The sequence below is a fragment of the Amblyraja radiata genome, chromosome 19 (genome assembly GCF_010909765.2).
Source record: "Amblyraja radiata isolate CabotCenter1 chromosome 19, sAmbRad1.1.pri, whole genome shotgun sequence".
Taxonomy (NCBI): Eukaryota; Metazoa; Chordata; class Chondrichthyes; order Rajiformes; family Rajidae; genus Amblyraja; species Amblyraja radiata.
In genome coordinates, this window is record NC_045974.1 from 21,490,977 (window position 1) to 21,511,407 (window position 20,431).

General features: G+C 47.3%; 1 protein-coding gene and 2 long non-coding RNA genes across 5 annotated transcripts in view; 2 read left to right on the forward strand and 1 right to left on the reverse strand.

Annotated features, from left to right (window-relative positions):
- Positions 1 to 5,893, forward strand: part of pawr (pro-apoptotic WT1 regulator) — a 77,961-nt gene extending 72,068 nt beyond the window's left edge. For all 3 annotated transcript variants that reach the window (XM_033037963.1, XM_033037961.1, XM_033037962.1), the window contains exons 6-7: positions 383 to 487; positions 4,886 to 5,893. In XM_033037963.1, the coding sequence (XP_032893854.1) occupies positions 383 to 487; positions 4,886 to 4,972 (192 nt within the window). In that variant the 3' untranslated portion in view covers positions 4,973 to 5,893. The remainder of the gene's footprint in view (positions 1 to 382; positions 488 to 4,885) is intronic.
- A 472-nt stretch (positions 5,894 to 6,365) lies between these two features.
- LOC116983980 overlaps positions 6,366 to 20,431 on the reverse strand; it is a 21,367-nt gene continuing 7,301 nt past the window's right edge. The window contains exons 2-3 of the long non-coding RNA XR_004414855.1: positions 12,712 to 12,716; positions 6,366 to 6,475 (exon numbers count right to left, since the gene is read on the reverse strand). This is a non-coding gene — a long non-coding RNA (uncharacterized LOC116983980). The remainder of the gene's footprint in view (positions 6,476 to 12,711; positions 12,717 to 20,431) is intronic.
- On the forward strand, positions 7,623 to 9,495 carry LOC116983979. The gene is made up of 2 exons (XR_004414854.1): positions 7,623 to 8,858; positions 8,929 to 9,495. It is a non-coding gene; the product is annotated as an uncharacterized LOC116983979 (long non-coding RNA).

Sequence of the window (20,431 nt, forward strand, 5' to 3'; positions counted from 1 at the left end):
TCTAAAGGCACATCCTTTTGTTCTGAGGCTGTGCCCTCTGGTCCTAGACTCTCCCACTACGGGAAACATCCTTTCCACATCTGCTCTATCTGGGCATTCCACTGTTCAGTAGGCTTCAATGAGATTGCCCCTCATCCTTCTAAACTCCGGCAAGTACAGGCCCCAGTGCCTTCAAACGCTGGTCATACATTAACCCAATCATTCTCGTAAACCTCCTCTGGACCCTCTCTCAACGCCAGCTCATGCCTCCTCAGATATGGGACCCAAAACTGCTCACAATATTCTAAATGTGGAGTTAGCAGCACCTTATAAAGTCTCTACTTTATTGCTCGGCTCAGTTTTTTACCTGCAATTGACGGGAAATCTCTCTCTCCCTCACCAGGAACTCGCTAAGGAGAGACTGGAGAATCAGAAGCTGATGAAACTGTTGCAGGATCGGGACGAACTCATCGGGAAGCTGAAGGAGGAAGTCGACCTTCTTAACAGAGTAAGCTGTGCTGGAGAGAAGCAGTTCATGCATGAGAGACGGAAAGTAGCAAATAATTGCAGAGAATACTGGTAACATGCAGCGGAGGGCACGGTGGCGCAGCTGTAGAGGTGTTGCCCCACAGCGGCGGAGACCCGGGTTTGATCCTGACTACGGGTGCTATCTGTACGGAGTTTGTACCTTCACACCGTGACCACGTGGGTTTTCTTCCGGTGCTCCAGTTTCCTCCCACACTCCACTGGCTTTGGTAAAAATTGTAAATTGCCGCTAGTGTGTAGGATAGTGTTAGTGTTCGGAGTGATTGCACAATATGTGTGGCGGATAACATGCCAACACCATCTCTTACTGTCAGTCGGTGATTACTCTCCAAATGTCTAAGAAAGTAGAGGCACTGATGCACTTTCTACGACATCTATTTGGAAGTTTGCAGAAAGGAATGCTCGTTTCCCCGTGTGTGTGGCTTTTATTCTGTAACCACGGACTGTTTCTGCTCTCTGAAAGTATGAACCGTGACCCTAATGAAAGTAATCGACATCCCATCATTTACCCACCCCATGAACATTTAATCTGTCTCAGTCACATCGGCAGGATTGCAATTATTTGCCGTGCTGGGTCTGTTTAATTGGCCACATGATTGGAAATTAGATCCCTCATCCCGCCTCGCCCACTTATCACAGACGTTTCTATCAGGAGGATTATTGGGCGGAAAACAAAATTCTCCCTTCACTTTATTTACTGGAACACAAGGAACCGCAAAGCTGGTTTACAAAATAAAACACAATCGCAGTTTGACCTGCTGTGTTATTCCAGCACTTTGTGGGGTTTTTCCTGTAAACCTTGTGCCTCCATCTTACTGCTTCATTGCAAAATCTCTTTAAGGCAGCACAGGGAGACAGGGTGGTCAAGAAGGCTTTCGCCACATTGGCCTTAATCAGTCAGAGTATTGAGTATAGAAGTTCGGACATCATGGTATAGCTGTAAAACACATTGGTGAGGCCACATTTAGAGCATTGTGTTCAGTTTTGGTCACTCTATTCATAATTCATGTTCATTAGTCACAGGAGCGGAATTTGATGTTGATTAGTATAGATGACAGGGGTTATGGGGACAAGGCAGTACAATGGGGTTGAGAGGGAAAGATGGATCAGCCAAGATTGAATGGCGGTGTAGAATTGGCTGAATGGCCTAATTCTGCTACTATAACTTATGAACCTATCGGGCCATTTGGCCCATCAAGTCTACTCTGCCATTCAATTGAATTGATTTTTTTTATTGAATTGATTTTATTAGGGACAGTGCATATTAATAAACATTTGCATGTAATACGCAAGATTGTAGCCAGTAGCTAATTTCCATCTTTAGTCCCACACAAAATAAACACATCCCAAACAAGGTAAAAACAAAAGACAAAAACAAAACAAACAACATGGTTTAGCCTGCAGTCATAACATAGAATAAATAACAAACACTCAACACAGTTTAAAGTCCCAAAGTCATTGTCTCTTCCCTCCTTGCTCTCCCTCTGCGCTGAGGCAATCCAGGCCTCCGATGTTATGACCCCGCCGGGTGATGGTAGGTAAGTCCCGCGGCTGAATCCGAGCTCCGCAAACGGGCCGGTTCAAACTCCGCGGCCCGGGGCGGTCGAAGCTGCCGAAGCTGCCGTCCTCCAGTCCAGCGGACGCAGCTGTAGTTGCGGGAGCTCCGGAAAACAGAACTCGAGCTCCCGATGATGTCGTCCACTGGCCCACTGGCCCGCGGCCGAGCCTCCGAGGCTCCAAAGTCGGGTCGTAAGTTGTGCCGCACCGCAACCACAGCCCCGAAGTCGGCCAGGCTCGCGTTGGTAAGTCCTGGCTCTGCTCCACAGCCTCGAGGTCGGTCGCAGTTGGAGGCCGCCAGCTCCGCGATAGGCCTCAGCGCAGATGGACACGGAGACGGGGATACGGCAGGAAAAGTCGCATCCCCCCCGAAGGAAGAGCCAAAAAACACACCACACCCACCCCCCCCCCCCACACACACACAGCCAAACAAACCGAAACAAACCGCAAAAACAGGACAAAAGAAAACAAAAAACAGAAAAGACAAACGGACTGCAGGCGAGCCGCAGCTGCAAGGCAGCGCAGCCACTCCCAATTGTGGCTGATCTGTCTTTCCCTCTCAACCCCATTCTCCTGCCTTCCTCCATAACCCTTGACACCCTGACTAAACAAGAAGCTATCAATCTGTGCTTTAAAAATACACCTCCTGAGCCATCTGTGGCAATAAATTCCACAGATTCACCACCCTCTTGCAAAAAACCAACGCAACATAAACTAAACACATTGAGTAGCCCACGCTGCCACAGTGTAAACTCCACTCACAGGTCAGGACCCGAGGTCAGGATTGAACCAACTGTTCAGATTGTTTATAATGTTTTCTAAGTCATAGTCATACAGCGTGGAAAGTGGCTTTCAGTCCAACTTAAACCTATGTCCTCTGGTTCTCAATTGCCCTACTCTGGGCAAGAGCCTCTGTGCGTCTTCTCGTGCATCTATTCCCCTCATGATTTTGCAATGTTTTGGCCTTGGCTCTCTGTGAAAGCAACGTGATTGTGGCTGAAAATATTAAATTAACGCTTGCATTAACCACATGTTCAGAATGGCCGGCAGTCGGTCATAAATGCTCAGTTTTCCCAAGGAATCTATTCCAGATTTTGTTTGTTCAACAGCCAAGTTGCGCCCTGGAATGTTGAGAGGAGCACAAGACCAGGCCTTTTTGATCTTTTAATCACCCTACACTTCCTCCCAGTGATGGTCTAGTCCTTCTACAGCCCGGGGGGGGGGGGGGGATAAATAGCACCGTGGAATGAAAAAGAGGTTGGACTGTCAGCTTATTTTAAGAGACTTCGAGGCCTTTCGGTTCTTTACCTGGTTCTAGCCCTGGTTAGAGTCACGGAGTTGCAGAATGGGGATATTCAACCCTTCATTCCCTTGCTAGCCACAAAAAGCTGGAGTAACTCAGCAGGACAGGCAACATCTCTGGAGAGAAGGAATGGGTGACGTTTCGAAGTTGAGACCTTCCACTCCTTCAATCCAGAGATGCTGCCCGTCCTGCTGAGTTACTCCAGCTCTTTGTGTCTATCTTCGGTTTAAACTAGCATCTGCAGTTCCTTCCTGCACGTTTCCCCTGCTAGCTCCTGGCGGAGTTTTAAAAAAAGTTTTAGACATACAGAGTGGAAACAGGCCCTTGGGCCCACCGAGACAGTGCCGAACAGCGATCACCTCCTACATACTAGGAACAATTTACCAAAGCCAAATAACCTAAAAACCTGCACGTCTTTGGGATGAGGGTGGAAACTGGAGCCCCGGACAAAACCTCGCGGTGACCAGGAGAACGTACAGACTCCGTAAAGAAAGTACCCATAGCCAGGATCGAACCGAGGTCTCTGGTGTTGTGAGGCAGCAACTCTACCTCTGCTCCACTGTGCCACCTGAGTGTTCTCACCTGTATTGTCACCGTGCATGTTCCCTGTAGCCTTCTGCTTTATTTTCTCCTCAGTGCCTCTTCCGTTCTCTCCCAATGACCCTTGACTCTCAGTGGTCTCTCTCTCCCACCAGGCCATGAGGTTTGAAAGATTCACAAGAGGAGCCTGGCTGGTGTGTCTCAAATTAACTGCAATTCAACCACAGTAAAAAAACATTAGGTTGTTGTCAGATTGTGTGCAGTTCTGGTCGCCCCAGAGCAGAAATGATGTGGAGGCTTTGGAGAGGGTTCAGAAGAGCTTTACCAGAATGAGACCTGGATTAGAGGGTATTACCTGTAAGGAGAGGTTGGACAAACTAGGGTTAATTTCTCTGGAGCTTCTGGGCTTGAGGGGAGATCTGATTGAAGTGTGTAAAATTATGAGAGGCATAGATAGGGTAGACAGTCAGAATCATTTTGCCGCAGTGCAAGTGTCAAAGGTTAGAGGGCATAGCTTTGAGGTGAGAAGGGTAAAGTTTAAAGGAAATGTACAGGGCAAGTTATTTTACACGTTTTACAGTTATTTCTCAGATCACATTTTCGTGCGGGCTGAGAACATGCTGCCACAGTTGGTGGTGGAGGCACATGAATATGTAGGGAATGGAGAGAGATGGATCAAGTGCAGGCAGAAGAGATTAGTATATCTTGGCATTGTGTTCGGCGCGGGCATTGTGGGCCCAAGGGCCTGTTCCTATGCTGTACAGTTCTATGTTCATTTGAAGAGGAAATCTAGTGGAGATTACAGGATTAAGTGTAGCCAAGGAGAGGTTGCAGGAGGAACTTTCTAATCATCTATGGACAACCACGGCGGTTGCTGTCTATGGATTGTGTAGTCTATCGACAGGTCTACGTGTCTCCCTCTGAAACACCAACTCACACTGTCTTTGTTTCTCACTCAAGGACTTGGACGAGATTGAAGATGAAAATGACCAGTTGAAGCAAGAGAACAAGACACTGTTGAAAGTTGTTGGCCAGTTAACCAGGTAGAAGACCCCCCGCCCCTACCGCACGTCATTCTGCGATAGTTTGACTGGTAACGTGGCATTCCCTGGACTTTGCTTTGCAAAAGAAACACAAGGGCTGGACCAAGAATAAGAAATTCACAGAACCCTCACCCGAGAATATTACACACCTTTTCCGAAGATCTGTCTCACGTGCAAAGTTTTGCATTACTTTAGGCCTTTGATCGCAGCTGCTGAGTTTGTTTGTATGTTCCCCCATTGTGTCTGCACCATCTTCTGCTCCAGCGTCCATTTATAAACAGATTGCCGGTTTAAATTATGGCTGTGAAACGCAAGCCCGGGTCTCCTGCCCGTGGCTCCGGCTACATTCAAACCCCACAAGAGAAGTGTGCGTGCTTCGAGAGTGACAAGAGACAAGGTTTGGAAACACTGATGCTGAGGAGTGAGATACATCGCTGTTGCAAATAAACCTTTGCTCCGTGGACAAAAACTCATACCCTACCACATTTACATGCACAATATCATATATTCAAAGCTTGCTCTGTAACTTTGCTGGCCGCTCATTTCACCCACAGGAAATTTATGCTCAATCTCACGCTAAACCATTGCGGAGATGCTCTTCATAAGCAGGAGGTCTCCGCTCAAGCCCCCACCATTCATATGATGACGGCTGATCTATCTCCAGACCCCATCTCTATTATGTCAGTCCCCCCCGAGGCCATCGATCTCCTGGTCTTCCTAAATATATCTACCTCCATTTTAAATACACCGAATAATTATGGCTCCACAACCTTCCAGGGTAGAGCGTTCCAGAGATAGTTCTTTAGACTTTAGAGACACTGAACGAAAACAGACCCTTTGTCCCACTGAGTCCGCGCCGACCAGTAACACCCGTACACTAGCACTATCCTACACACTTGGGACAATTTACAATTTTACCGAAGCCAATTAACCCACAAACCCGAACGTCTTTGGAATGTTGGAGAAAACCGGAGAACCCGGAGAAAACCCATGCGGCCACAGGGAGAATGTACAAACTCTGTACAGACAGCACCCGCAGTCAGGATCGAACCTGGGTGTTTGCTGCTATAAAGCAGCAACTCTACCGCTGTACCACCATTTTTTTTAAGCTCCACGAGTACATGGTCAATTTATTCAATCTTTCCTCATGATAGGATTCATTGACCTGTATTTAAGGCAAGCAGACCTTGCCGTGTAAATATTGTTTTCGTGCCTGCCAGACAAGGTAGTTGAGGCAGGTACTATAACAACATTTAAAAGACACTTGGGCAGGTGCCTGGATAGGAAAGGTTTAGAAGGATATAGGCCAAACGCAGGCAGGTGGGACTAGTGTAGATGAGACATCATCCGCTTGGGCAAGCTGGGTGGAAGGGCCTGTTGCAATGCCGTATGACTATGATTCTCTAATGCATTACAGATTTCATCATGCCCGGCCCCTCTGTGCCTGTAGTGCCACCATGTTGTGTGTTAAAGGCTGAAGGGCACGAGGTCAGACTGAAATAATTTGCTAACCCATTATAAAGTTGCATTATTATCTTTTAGGCAGCATCAGAGATTCTGCCTGGAAAATAATAATGCAACTTTACAATGAGGGACCAGTATAGATGGGGCATCTTGGTTAGCACGGGCAAGTTGGGCCGAAGGGCCTGTTTCTGTCCTCTAACTGTGAAATCCTTTATTACTTGAGACCCAATCTCCCCTCTAGGTGTGGTCTCACCAACACCAACACCAAGACTTCTCCACCTTTCCTTGCGCTCCCCAGAATCACCACTCAACGCTGGTCGGTTCCTGAGTTGCTGGTTTCCCCCACGTTTCCAGAGGAGTACAGGATAGTGTTTGTGCTAAAAAGACACAAAGAGCAGGATATCTCAGTGGGGTCAGGTAGCACACTTCTCCAGAGATGTTGCCTGATCCGCTGAGTTGCTCAAGAGTCACGAGTCAGTTGTTTTATTGTCATATGTCCCAAACGGAGCTATGAAATTCTTAGTTGCAGCAGCACCACAGAATATTGTGCTCTGTAAACAACATAATAAAAATAAGCTCACACATAATTACAGAAATACGCGCACATCAATCAAAGAAAAATAGTGCAAAAAGGCAAAACCAATGCCCCCAGGCACATGTTCGGAGTTTATTTGGAGGTTGTTGTGTTTAATAGCCTGTAGGGAAGGACCTCCAGCACTTAGTGCCTTTTTTTCTAAACCGGCATCTGCAGTTCCTTGTGCCGGAATGTTTATGCTGTTGGCTTGACTCGCGCTATGAGACTGGGTTCAGCCACAGTGTGATCATGGTCTGCACTAAACCATGATGATTAGGTGTGGAAAACACTGAATCAAAAACAGCTCTCAACCGTTTAGTTTAGTTTAGAGCTACAGCATGGAAACAGGCCCTTCGGCCCACCGAGTCCATGCCGCCCAGTGATCATCCATTCACACTAGTTCTATGTTATCCCACTTTCTCATCCATTTCCTACACACTAGGGGCTATACTTTAGTTTGGAGCTACAGCATGGAAACAGGCCCTTCGGCCCACTGAATGCAGGCTGATCATTGATCACCTGTTTACACTAGTTATCCCACTGCACACTCGGGGCGATTTAGAGACCGATCAACCTACAAACCCGCGCACCTTAGGGATGTGGGAGGAAACCAGAGGAATTCCACGCCGTCACAGGGTGAACATGCAAACTCCACACACACAGACAGCGCCCAATGTCTGGATAGAGCTTGGGTCTCTGGCACGGTGAGGCAGTGCCCCTACCCCCGCCACTGTGCTGCCCCACTTTGGATTTATGCTTCCCAGTTTTTCTTTGCTCATCGTTATGCCACTAAATTAAACGTACCGACATACTGTGATGTAAGTGAAGACACAGTCAATGCACCCCTAAGGCTGGGATAGGCTTAGCAATGCTATGTGCAAACCTTCAAAGTTATTTACCTGTTTAACGTCACTGCATCGGGCTCAATCATTTTCATTCCTTCCGTTTCCTTTTCGGTTCGCTGGAAGAGGTAATGATTTTTATTTCGACTGAATCATTTCCAACTAGATTTGGTGTGTATTTATTCTCTGTCGTGTGTGCTAAACGTTGTGTGAGATGCTCCAGTCACCTCATTGAGCACCGCTTCTGAACGTCGTTGCGATAGAAACTCAACGTGGATCCAGCATTCAAATGTACTGAGCAGTAAACAAAGTGCCGGAGGAACTCGGGGAAGGGTCCCGACCCGAAACGTCACCTATCCATGTGCTCCGGAGATGCTGCCTGGCCCGCTGAGTTACTCCAGCTCTTTGTGGCCTTTGCTGGAGGAACTCCGCAGGTCAGGAAGCATCTGTGGAGGGAATGAACAGCCGACGTTTTATGTCATACAGCATGGAATCAGGCCCTTCAGCCCAACTCGTCCATGCTGACCAAGATGCACCATCTATGCTAGACGCATTTGCCCACATTTAACTTATACCCCTCTAAACCTTTTCCCATCAAAGTACCTGTCCAAATGTCTCTCAAATGTTATTGTACCTGCCTTAACTACTTCTTCTGGCAGCTTGTTCCATATACCCACTTTTTCAGACTGAAGAGGGGTGCCAACTCAAAATGTCAAAAGACTATTTCCTGTCACTTACCCTGACCCTCTGAGTTCCTCAAATACTTTATTTTTTGTTCATGATTACAGCATCTGCAGTCTCTTGTGTTGGTATTGGTGTTTGTGTGTACCAAGATACAGTGAAACACTTTGGCTATTTGCTCTACAGGCAAATAGTGCCATACACAAGTACAAGTACAAGTACCATGAGTACAATCAAGCCACACACAAGTACAACAGGCAGTGCAAAGAGTTGGCAACGTTATTGTGGTACAGATATAGAGAAAAAGTGCAAAGCGTCCAATGAGGTAGGTTGGATGATCTGGATTATCCCCTGGCGGACTGGCTCTGTAGAAAAAGTGCAATGCCTGCAATGAAGTAGGTTGGAAGATCTGGACTATCCCCTGGAGGACTGGTTCAGTAGAAAAAGCGCAAAGTCTGCAATAGGTTGGAAGATTGGGACTATCTCCTGCAGGACTGGTTCAGTCATCTGATGAACAGCGGGGAAGAAGCTGTTCCTGAATCCATGTCTGCGGATGTAATGACATTACATGCCAAGAGTACACAAAGAAAGGACAACATTCTGTCTTCATCGCCTTCATTTTGTTTACTCATAACCATAAATCACGTGTAACATTTGCTTGCTTGCACCACATCCAGATTACAGCAGTAAATATTTTTAAAAATTGCAAGGGACTTTCTTTTCAAATGAATCTACTTTAAAAAAAAAAAGACAAGCCTGGAGCTTTGAACTTTACAGAAGCTAATGTAGTCGAGGATTGAGGGAATGCAGTCGGATGGTTGCTGAGGCTAATTCTAATGAATTCTGACATGCATTTGATTTCCTTTTAGGTTAGATTAGCGCATCAGAAAGGATGGTACAATATAAACCGTTTGTGCTGTTGCCGATAGATTTATGCAAAATAAACTCTGACGCACGTCACAATCACCGAGTGTTTTGTGTTTGATTTCACTTCCTTCACATTGACATTATTTGATAAACTCAAACTGCTAGTCCGGTCTCGAATCTTGCATAATCTTGTTCCGATTTAATAGGAACCTGAGGGGTAACTTTTTTACACAAAGGGTGGTGGGTGTATGGAACGAGCTGCCGGAGGAGGTAGTTGAGGCAGGGACTATCACAATGTTTAAGAATAATTTAGGTAGGTACATGGATAGGATAGGTTAGGTTTAGAGGGATGTGGGCCAAATGCAAGCAGGTGGGACTGGTGTAGATGGGGTATGATGGTCGTCGCTGGCAAGTTGGGCCGAAGGGCCTGTTTTCACACTGTATGATTCCATGTATAACTCTATTCACTGGTGTTTTATTGTCACGTGCAAACTCACAGTGAAATTCTTACATAGTTCAGAAAAGTATTACCATACCTCAGCACAATCTCCAAGTAGCAAAGTGTCCAGAAATAGTCCACTGAGACCGAATGCAAGAGGCACCAGGTTTTAGCGCCATTTTCCAAGTCCAGTTTCCGCCCTAGGCCTTATGAGCGGCCCCTGATCCAGGCGAGCCCCAGGCTTCTGCAGGGCCTCCAGTCGTCGCCTTCCTTGGACGTTGCCTCCCACATCCAAAAGACTTGCGGATGTGTAGGTTAATTGGCCCAACTTTGTCGGGAGTGGACGAGAAAATGGGATAACATAGAACTAGCGTGAGCAGGTGATCGATGACCGGCGTGGACTCGATGGGCAGAAGGGCTTGTTTCCTTACTGTGTAGTTCAATCAAGAAGCAAAGTCACAATCTTTCGAAGATCATAGTAGCCGAGGTTAATATCCAACATTCCTGAACACTTTTCCAATTTGGAAAGTCATGGGAATGTTTGTAACACAATCTTGTGTTGTGGTCAGTCACCCCCATGTTGCAAGATCCAGGACAAGATGCCAGAGGAACGAGAGGGGATAAGTCTCCAGAGGGGGGGGGATAAAATCATAATATTACACAGGCCCTTCAAATCTGGAAGCTTTTGTGGTGATATTATAAATATACATGTTATTCCTGAATTTCGTGGGCTTTAAATAGAAACAGGCAGTGAGATTAGTTGTGAGCTAAGTTGTGGAGAATGGATAAATTTAGAAATAGTTGTGTGGAGGCAGCACAGTGGCGTGGCTGGTAGTGGTGCTGCCTCATAGCTCCTGAGAACCAGGTTCGATCTTGACCTCCGGTGCTGTCTGTGTGGAGCTTGCATGTTCTCCCGATGACCATGTGGGTTTCCTCCAACATCTCAAAGTGCCCATCTGGTATGGCATTGGTAGAATCTCATCCTCACCCTCAGAATTAAAGGATGTACGTTTAGAAAGGTGATGAAGGGGGATTTCTTTAGCCAGAGCGTGGTGAATCTGTGGAATTCATTGCCACAGACGGTGGAGGAGGCCGCCATTGGGTATTTTTAAGATGGTGATTGCAGATTCTTGCTTAGTAAGGGTATCAAGGGTTGTGGGGAGAGGGCAAGAGAGTGGGGTTGAGAGGGAAAGATAGATCAGCCATGATTGAATGGTGGAGTAGATGGGACAAATGGCTTAACTTAATGGACAGTTAAGGCTATTGTGCAGGGATCCTGTTTTTAGCAGTATTAATATGGCAGAAATGGGTGGTTGGTTATCAGGACAAACTCAGTGGGCCGAATTGCCTGTTTCTGTGCTATGTCTCCATGACACAGTAAAGCCATTGGGAGAACGGTGGGAAATTTACAAGTTCTAGTAGCAGAATCAGGCCATTCGGCCCATCAGGTGGTGCATTCAATCATGGCTGATCTATCTTTCCCTCTCAACCCCATTCTCCTGCCTTCACCTCATAACCCCTGACAAGACAAGGTGGATTCTCGCCATGTTTTGCCCAGAGTAAAGGGAATCTAAAGCTATGCCCTCTAGGCATAGAGCGGGAAAAGGGACCAGAGGGGCAACTTTTTCACATAGATGATCGTGTGTATATGGAACGAGTCGCCAGAAGAGGTAGTCGAGGCAAGTACTATAACAACATTTAAAAGACATTTTGACACGTACATGGATAGGAAAGGTTTAGAGGGATATGGGCCAAATGAAGGCAAATAGGATGAGCTCAGGAAGGCAGCTTGGTCGACATGGACAAATTGGGCCGAGGAGACTGTTTCTGTGTTACAATAAATGCAGAAACAAGGAACTGCAGATGCTGGTTAATACACAAAAGGACACAAAGTGCCGGAGTAACTCAGGGGGTCAGGCAACATCTCTGGAAAACATGGATAGGTGATGTTTCAGGTCGAGACCATTCTTCAGATTGGAAGGGACTCAACCTGAAACATCATTAGCACTTTTTATGTCCTTCTGTATAACTCTAGGTCTCCTGGTCAATGTGATACAGGGCTATATCTATCCAACACTGCCATCTGTAGTCCTGAATCAGAACTGCAAGTACAATCATTCAATCGCCCATGAATTCATGAACTGGGAACTGAGTCATAGAGTCATGCAGCACGGAAACTGGCCCTTCGGCCCAACGTGCCCATGCCGACCAACATGCCCCATCTACACTAGTCCCACCTGCCGGCTTTTGGCCCATGTCCCTCTTAAACATTTTCTTAAAATAAATTGGACTAATAGTTTGGGTGACACAGTGGTACAGCTGGTAGTGCTGCTACTTCACAGGTTCAGGCTTGCTCCCACGTCCCAAAGACACGCGGGTTTGTAGGTTAATTGGCTCTGTAAATAATCCCTAGTGCGTAGGGAGTGGACGGGAATGTGGAATAACATAGGATTAGTGTGAATGGGTGATCGATGGTGGGCTGAAGGGCCGATTTCCATCTCTAAACTAAATACAAAAGAAAACTAAGGTGAATGAGGCACAGTTGATGCAGCATCAGTCTGAATATGGACCCGACCCAGAGGGCCACCTATCCATAAAAACACAAAAAGCTGGAGTAACTCAGTGGGTCAGGCAACGTCTCTGGAGGAAAGGAATAGGTGACGTTTTGGGTCAGAACTCTTCTTCTTGGTTTATTATTGTCACAGTGAGAAGCTTTTGTTGCATGCTGAAAAATAGAGATTTGATAGCAATGAGAGTTTTACCACTGAGTTACTCCAGCAGTTTGTGTGTTTTTTGTACACCAGCATCTGCAGTTCCTTTTTCCTTGATGTGGGGACAGTGAGGTGCATTTTATAAAGTATCGAACCTCCCGTAACGTGTTCTAAGATTCTTTAGCCATTCGGCAGCAAGTATACCTTCAACAGCTCTGCCGTGAGGCAAGTCTGACCAGTTTGATTTATGAACAAATAGTTTCACATCTATACTAGTCAGTCTGCCCTTCCAACTATTATCTCCTGCCCACTGGTCTTACCCAGTGTTTCTGCTGCAGACCATAATTTATCAATTATAAATTAAACTAGACTAAGTGCAGACCTGTTAGGTCTGTTCCCCAAAGCAATATTCCACCACTCACCCATTCCCCCAACGCAGCCCGTTCCCCCAACGCAGCCCGTTCCCCCAACGCAATATTCCACCACTCACCCATTCCCCCAACGCAATATTCCACCACTCACCCATTCCCCCAACGCAGCCCGTTCCCCCAACGCAATATTCCACCACTCACCCATTCCCCCAACGCAGCCCGTTCCCCCAACGCAATATCCCACCACTCACGCATAGCCCCCAACGCAGCCCGTTCCCCCAACGCAATATTCCACCACTCACCCATTCCCCCAACGCAATATTCCACCACTCACCCATTCCCCCAACGCAGCCCGTTCCCCCAACGCAATATTCCACCACTCACCCATTCCCCCAACGCAGCCCGTTCCCCCAACGCAATATTCCACCACTCACGCATAGCCCCCAACTGCGCAGGCGCAGCTCATTTCTCCGCATCCCCCAGCACTCCCTCACCTTCCTCTTCACCCTCCCTCTTTCCCCTCCCTCCCCCAATCCCTTCCTCACCTCTCTCTCCCTCTCCTTTCCCCTACCCTCAGTCTCCCCCTCACTCCCTGTATAACTCCTCCCCTCACTATCCCTCTATCCCCCATTCCTCACCTCCCGCTCTGCCCTCCTCTCACTCTAATCCTCACTCCCTACCTCCCAAACTCCCCCTCCTCTCCCGCTATTCCCGCTCCTCGCTCCCCCTCACCTCCCCCACTTCCCCCCCTCCCTCCCTACCCCCTCCTCTCCCTCAATCCCCCCACTCTCTCTCCTCACCTTCCCAGGATCTTTCGCCTTCTCCTCCTCCCCTCCCCCAATCCCTCCCTCATCCTCTCCCTCCCTCCTTTCCCCTACCCTCAGTCACTCCCTCCATCCACAACTCCTCTCCCCTCCCTACCCCCCTCCTATCCCCCTATCCCTCATTCCTCACCTCCCCTATCCGCTCCCCACTACCTCTCCTCACCTTCCCCACTGCCTTCTATTCCCTACCTCCCCCACTCTCCCCCTCCTCTCCATCTATTCACCCCTCCTCCCCCACCAGACATGAGACAGGAAAAAGAAGGAAAAAGACGAAGAAATAGATTTCTCAGCGGATTTTGAAATTCAGCGAGGATCCACCGCCGCCACGAGGCCCCACCGAGTGACAGGAGAGGAGACCAATCAGCTCATGCGCGGTTTTTAAGATTTTTACTCCTTAAACATTAATAACTTTTAAAATATTCCATTGATCGGAACAAAACATTGTTGCCCTTGTGGCACAGGAGAATGATGAGTAAGGTAGCGAAAAATCATAGCGCTATCGTGTACCGTTTTTGTGCAAATAGTGGGCCAAAGATCCTGTTTTCATACTATATGAACATCTTAAACTTTAATGTACCTATGTCTCATAAAAATTACCAATCTTACTAACGTGGATCCACTTGAAACAATTGGTATTGGTTTATTATTGTCATGTCTACTGAGATACAGCGAAAATCTTTGCCTGCTATCCAGTCAAATCAACCTACACAAAAGTACAATCTAACCAGACATGAGTACAACAGGTACTGCAAAGAGAAACACGACAGAGTGTTACAGTGTAATGGTGTTACAGTTACAGAGGAGGTGCAGATTAAAAGTGGAAGATTGGGACTACACCCTACATTATGGGAGGAGTGTTCAGACGTCTGATAACAACGGGGAAGAAGCTGTTCCTGAATGTGGAGGTACATGCCTTCAAGCATTTGTATCTTTACTGGGATGAAAAAGGTCCTTGGTTATGTTGACCGCTTTCCCAAAGAAATGTGAAGCGTTTAGCTTTATGGTAAACTTCAACAACTTGTTTTCTCTAGCATGCTGGAATTTGAGGGGAGAACTGATCGAAGTCTTTAAATTATGAGGGGCTTCAATATGGTAGGCAGTCAGAATTTGTTTCCCATGGTGGAACTGCCAAAGACTAGAGGGCATGGCAATAATTTACACAGAGAGTGGTGAATCTGTGCAATTCTCTGCCACAGAAGGTAGTTGAGGCCAGTTCATTGGCTGGATTTAAGAGGGAGTTAGGTGTGGCCCTTGTGGCTAAAGGGATCAGGGGGTATGGAGAGAAGGTAGGTATGGGATACTGATTTGGATGATCAGCCATGATAATATTGAATGGCGGTGCAGGCTCGAAGGGCCGAATGGCCTACTCCTGCATCTATGTTTCTATGTTTCTATAAGGTGGGAAGTTTAAAGGAGATGTGCGAGCCAAGTTTTTGGTGCCTGGAACGCGCTGCAGTGGGGTGGTGGTGGGCTAATGGCATTTCAGAGACTTTGAGATGGGGGCATGGATATGCATGGAATGGAAGCATATGGATCAATATGTTCGGCACATGACATTGATGTTCGGCACAGACATTGTGGGCCGAAGGGCCTGTTTCTCTGCTTTAGACTTTAGAGATGCAGCACGGAAACAGGCCCTTTGGCCCATTGAGTGCATCCCGACCAGTGACCACCCCGTACACAAGCCCATATCTAACATAGTAGGGTCAATTATACTGGGGACTATACTGTTCAACGTTTCATTTGAGCTTGCAGAAACTGGAGCGCAGCTTTTCCCAAATGGGTTTCAGTTAATCTTGTGATTGTAATGTATCAGTACATCCGTGGTGATATTACTGCAGACAGCAAAATAACTTACGAGATACCAATTGAGATTATGCAAACAATCAGTTGATGAGGCTGAAATGAGCCCCTTGGGTTTCCTGCAGCAGATTGACTTTGTTTCCCTGAGCATCTGTTTTGTCCTCAGTAAGACTCCAACACTGATGACTAAGACCTTCCATTAGCAGAGTCTGAGTAATTTCTCCATCACAGGCTAGCAAGACAAACCTTTCTGTATGAGGCACGGTGGTGCAGCAGTAGAGATGCTGCCTCACAGCGCCAGAGGCCCGGGTTCGATCCTGACTACGGGTGCTGTCTGTACGGAGTTTGTACGTTCTTCCTGTGACCACGTGGGTTTTGTCCAGACGCTCCGGTTTCCTTCCACATTCCAAAGACATAATAATAATAATAATAATATATCTTTTATTGTCATTGCACGTCAGTGCAACGAGATTTAGTGTGCTGCTCCACTGATGTACAAGAAAGGTAAATAAAAACAATACATAAATAAACAAGCTGAATTGATTGACGTGACCATCTGAGGGAGACTGTCCAAAGGGGGTGGGTGGGGGGGGCACTCATTAGGGCCGGTTCAGAGCCGCTATAGCTCTTGGGATAAAACTGTTCCTGAGTCTGGAGGTTCGGGCGTAGAAGGCCTTGTAACGTCTGCCGGAGGGAAGTAGTTGAAACAGACCGTGGCAGGGGTGTGATGAGTCCTTATGGATGCTGAGGGCCTTCCTGAGGCACCGCGTGTGGTAGATGCCCTCCAAGGCTGGTAGCTCTGTCCCGATGATCCGCTGCGCTCTGTTGACGACATGCAGGGCCTCTGTAAATTGCCCCGAGTGTGTGGGATAGAACTAGTGTACGGCTGATTGCTAGTCAGCATGGACTTAATAGGAATTTAAATTATTTCAAATTTAAAAGATTGAATAGGAATCTCACCGATATCTTTTTGTGGTGGGTGCATGGATTGAGCTGCCAGAGGAGGTAGCTGAGGCAGGGACTATTGCAATGTTTAAGAAACAATTACACATGAATAGGAAAGGTTTAGAGGGATGTGGGCCAAACGCAGGCAGGCGGGACAGTGTAGATGGGACAGGTTGGCCAGTGTGGGCAAGTTGGGCCGAAGGGCCTGTTTCCCCTCTGTATCTCCACACTATTCAGGCTGTCCTGTGTCAGTTAATTGGCCTCCCAAGTGTGCAGGGAGTGGATGAGAAATGGGGATGACATAGAACATGTGTGAATGGGTGATCGAAGATCAGCACGGACCTGGTGGTCCGAAGGGCCTGTTTCCACTCTGTATCTCTAAACTAACCTAAAATAACCTGTCATCAAAGATAAGCCCGAGAGAGCAAGCTTCACATCCAAGTTAGACACAAAATGCTGGAGTAACTCAACGGGTCAGGCAGCATCTCTGGAGGAGAGGAATAGATGACGTTTCGGGCCGAGACCTTTCTTCAGACTGAGAGTCAGGGGAGAGGGAAACTGGAGGTATCAGGTTCAGAACACATCAGAGCCGGCGCCGATAACCACGAGAAGGTGGAGCCCACAATGGCCCATTGTTGGCTGGGGAAGAGGTGATAACGAAGGGATATATGGATGCAAACAGTGAAACTAGCACGACGACGGATGGAGAGGGAGGGAATGCCGGGTTTGCTTGAAATTAGGGAAGACAATATTCATACCACCGGATAGACACAAAAAGCTGGAGTAACTCAGCGGGACAGGCTGCACCTCTGGAGGGAAGGAATGTGTGACGTTTCGGGCCACCCATTCCTTCTCTCCAGAGATGCTGCCTGTCCCGCTGTGATACTCCAGCTTTTAGTGTCTATCTTCGGTTTCAACCAACATCTGTAGTTCCTTCCTACACGTTCATAATGCTGGGTTGTCAGCTGCCCAAGCGAAATATGAGGTGCTGTTCCACAATTTAGGGGTGGCCTCACTCTGTCAGTGGAAGAGGACAGAAAGGTCAGAGTGGGAATGGGAAGCGCTTGCATTGCTGCCTTGTATTTCAGGTTCCCCACGGCACACGTTGCTGTATTATTGACTTGAAGTTAGTGAGTTATTGAGGTGCTGGCGGTGAGGCAGTCTCCATGAGGACCGAGACTCTCAGTGTGGCTGGTTAGTGATCGCGGGTCCGAAACAGATTACTTCGCCAGAAAAATAATCCACTGGCATCCAGAGGTAGCTGTGTTTGTATTGATGTGGTACAGGGGGATAACAGGCGTCCACATCCATTTGTTTGATGTGATGATTCTGTTGATGGTGGTGGGGCCATGTGTCAGATGTGGCACAGTGTCAGGAAACAGCAGTGTAGACAACTATTGACCGGAGGGAATAGCTTCATCAGACGTTGCCGGCTTTATTCTAATCAATCAATATATATAGAGTCATCGAGTCATGCAGCACGAAAACAAAGTCCCTCCTCCCAACTTGTCCAGGCCGACCAAGGCAGATGCTGCCTCACAGCGCCAGAGACCCTGGTTCGATCCTGACCTCAGGTGCTCTCTGTGTGCAGAGTTTGCACGTTCCCCCAGTGATTTAGGATGTGAGAGGAAACCAGAGCACCCGGACTTAAACCCGAGTGGGTGCTCCAGTTTCCTCCCATCCTAAAGACGTGTGGGTTTGTAGTTTGATTGGTCATTGCACATTATCTCTGGTGTGCAGGGACTGTAATAGAAGTGGGATAACATAGAACTAGTCTGAAACGTGATCATTGGACAGCCTGGACTCGGTGGGCCGAAGGGCCTGTTTTCATGCTGAATTTCTAATATTAAATAAAAGAAAAGATATTTTAAAAGACATTTGGACAGATTTATGGAGAGACAGGGAACTACAGATGCTGGTTTACAAAAAATACACAAAGAGCTGGACTAACAAGTCAGGCAGCACCTCTGGAGAATGTGGATAGGTGACATTTTGGTTCAGTACCCTTCTTCAGACTGATTGTAATGAGGGAAAGAAAACTGGAAAAGTGAAGTGGGGGTGGGGCAAAGCCAGGACACGTTTAAATGTTGTTATTGTATCTGCCTTAACTATTCCCTCCAGGGATTTGCTTCATATTCCCACCACCCTCTACGTGAAAAAAGTTGCCCCTCAGGCTCCTTTCCCCTCCCACTTTAAACCTATGTCCTCGGGTTCTTGATTCCCCTAGTCTGAGTAAAAGACTGTGCATTCACTCTATTTACTCCCCTATTTTGTCCACCTCTCTGTAAGATCTCTTTACCTGCACTTCCGCGCTGGTACTGAAGTCAATGGATTGTAAGCGTCTCTTGTGGTGTAAGGACCTGTGGAAAGGCCAATTCAGATGCAATCAGTTTTATTTGGCCTTTTAAAAAAAAATTCTGCTCTCGTTTTCAACCAACGACTCTGATACACTGGAGGGAAAGCAAAGGTGAAATCAGGGATCTTTTATGGCACGGCATATGTTTGCAGTGATCTAGGAGGTGCTGTCTGTACAAAGCAGATTAAACAGAGACCGTCAGAGCTGAACCATATAAACCCTGAAGAGGAAAGATTGCAGTCACGTGGAAAGTCCGAACAAAGGGAATTTATTGAAGAGTTCTTTCAGGAGAGCTGGCACAGACACAATGGGCCGAGTACAATAGTCGGAGGGTCATAAGGCTCTAGATAGACACAAAAAACTGGAGTAACTCAACGGGACAGGCAACATCTTTGGAGAGAAGGAATGGGTGACGTTTCGGGTCGAGACCCTGCTTCAGACTGATTAAGATAAGGGAAACGTGAGATATAGACAGACAGTGATGTGGAGAGATAACAATGAATGAAAGATATACAAAAAAGTTAAGATGATAAAGGAAACGGCAATGGATAAGCTGTTTGTAGGGTGAAAATGAGAAACTAGTGTAACTTGGGTGGGGGAGGGATAGAGAGAGAGGGAATGCCGGGGCTATCTGAAGTGAGAGAAATCATATCATATAAGATGTTGTTCCTCCAATTTGCGTTTAGCCTCACTCTGACAATGGAGGAGACCTAGGACAGAAAGGTCTGTGTAGGAATGGGAAGGAGAATTAAAGTGTTTAGCAACTGGGAGATCAGGCTGGTTCACCTTGGCTGAGCGAAGGTGTTCCGTGAAACGATCGCCCAGTCTGCGTTTGGTCTCACCGATGTATAAGAGTCCACACCTTGAACAACGGATACAATAGATGAGGTTGGGTGAGGTGCAAGTGAACCTCTGCCTATCCTGAAAGGATTGTCGGGGTCCCTGGACAGAGTCGAGGGAGGAGGTATAGCATCATATAGGAGGATGTTGCATCTTCTGCAGTTGCAGGGGAAGGTACCTGGGGAGGGGTGGTTTGGGTGGGAATGGATGAGTTAGCCAGGGAGTTGCAGAGGGAACAGTCTCTGTGGAAGGCGGAAAAGGGTGGAGATGGGAAAAGGCGGCTCATGGTGGGATCCCGTTGGAGGTGATGGAAATTTCAGAGGATTATGTGTTGTATGCGACGGCTGATGGGGTGGAAGGTAAGGACTGGGGAACTCTGCCTCTGTTGCGACTAGGGGGAGGGGGAGCAAGGGTGGAGCTGCGGGATACTGAGGAGACATGAGTGAGGGCCTCATCTATGATGGTAGAGGGGAAGAAGTGTAGTCGAGATAGTTGTGGGAGTCAGTAGGTTTGTAATAGATGTCAGTCAATAGTCTATTTCTTGTGATGGAGACTGTGAGATCAAGAAAGGGGAGGGAGGTGTCGGGGATGGTCCAAGTAAATTTGAGTGCAGGATGAAAATTGGTGGAGAAGTTGATGAAGGGTTTGATTATAATGTCAGGGTTGCTGCAGAGTGAGCGGAGGGCTGTACGTTCAGAGGGGGTGAGATTGGAGTAGGTAAGGGGAGTGAAAAAGTTGAGTCGGTT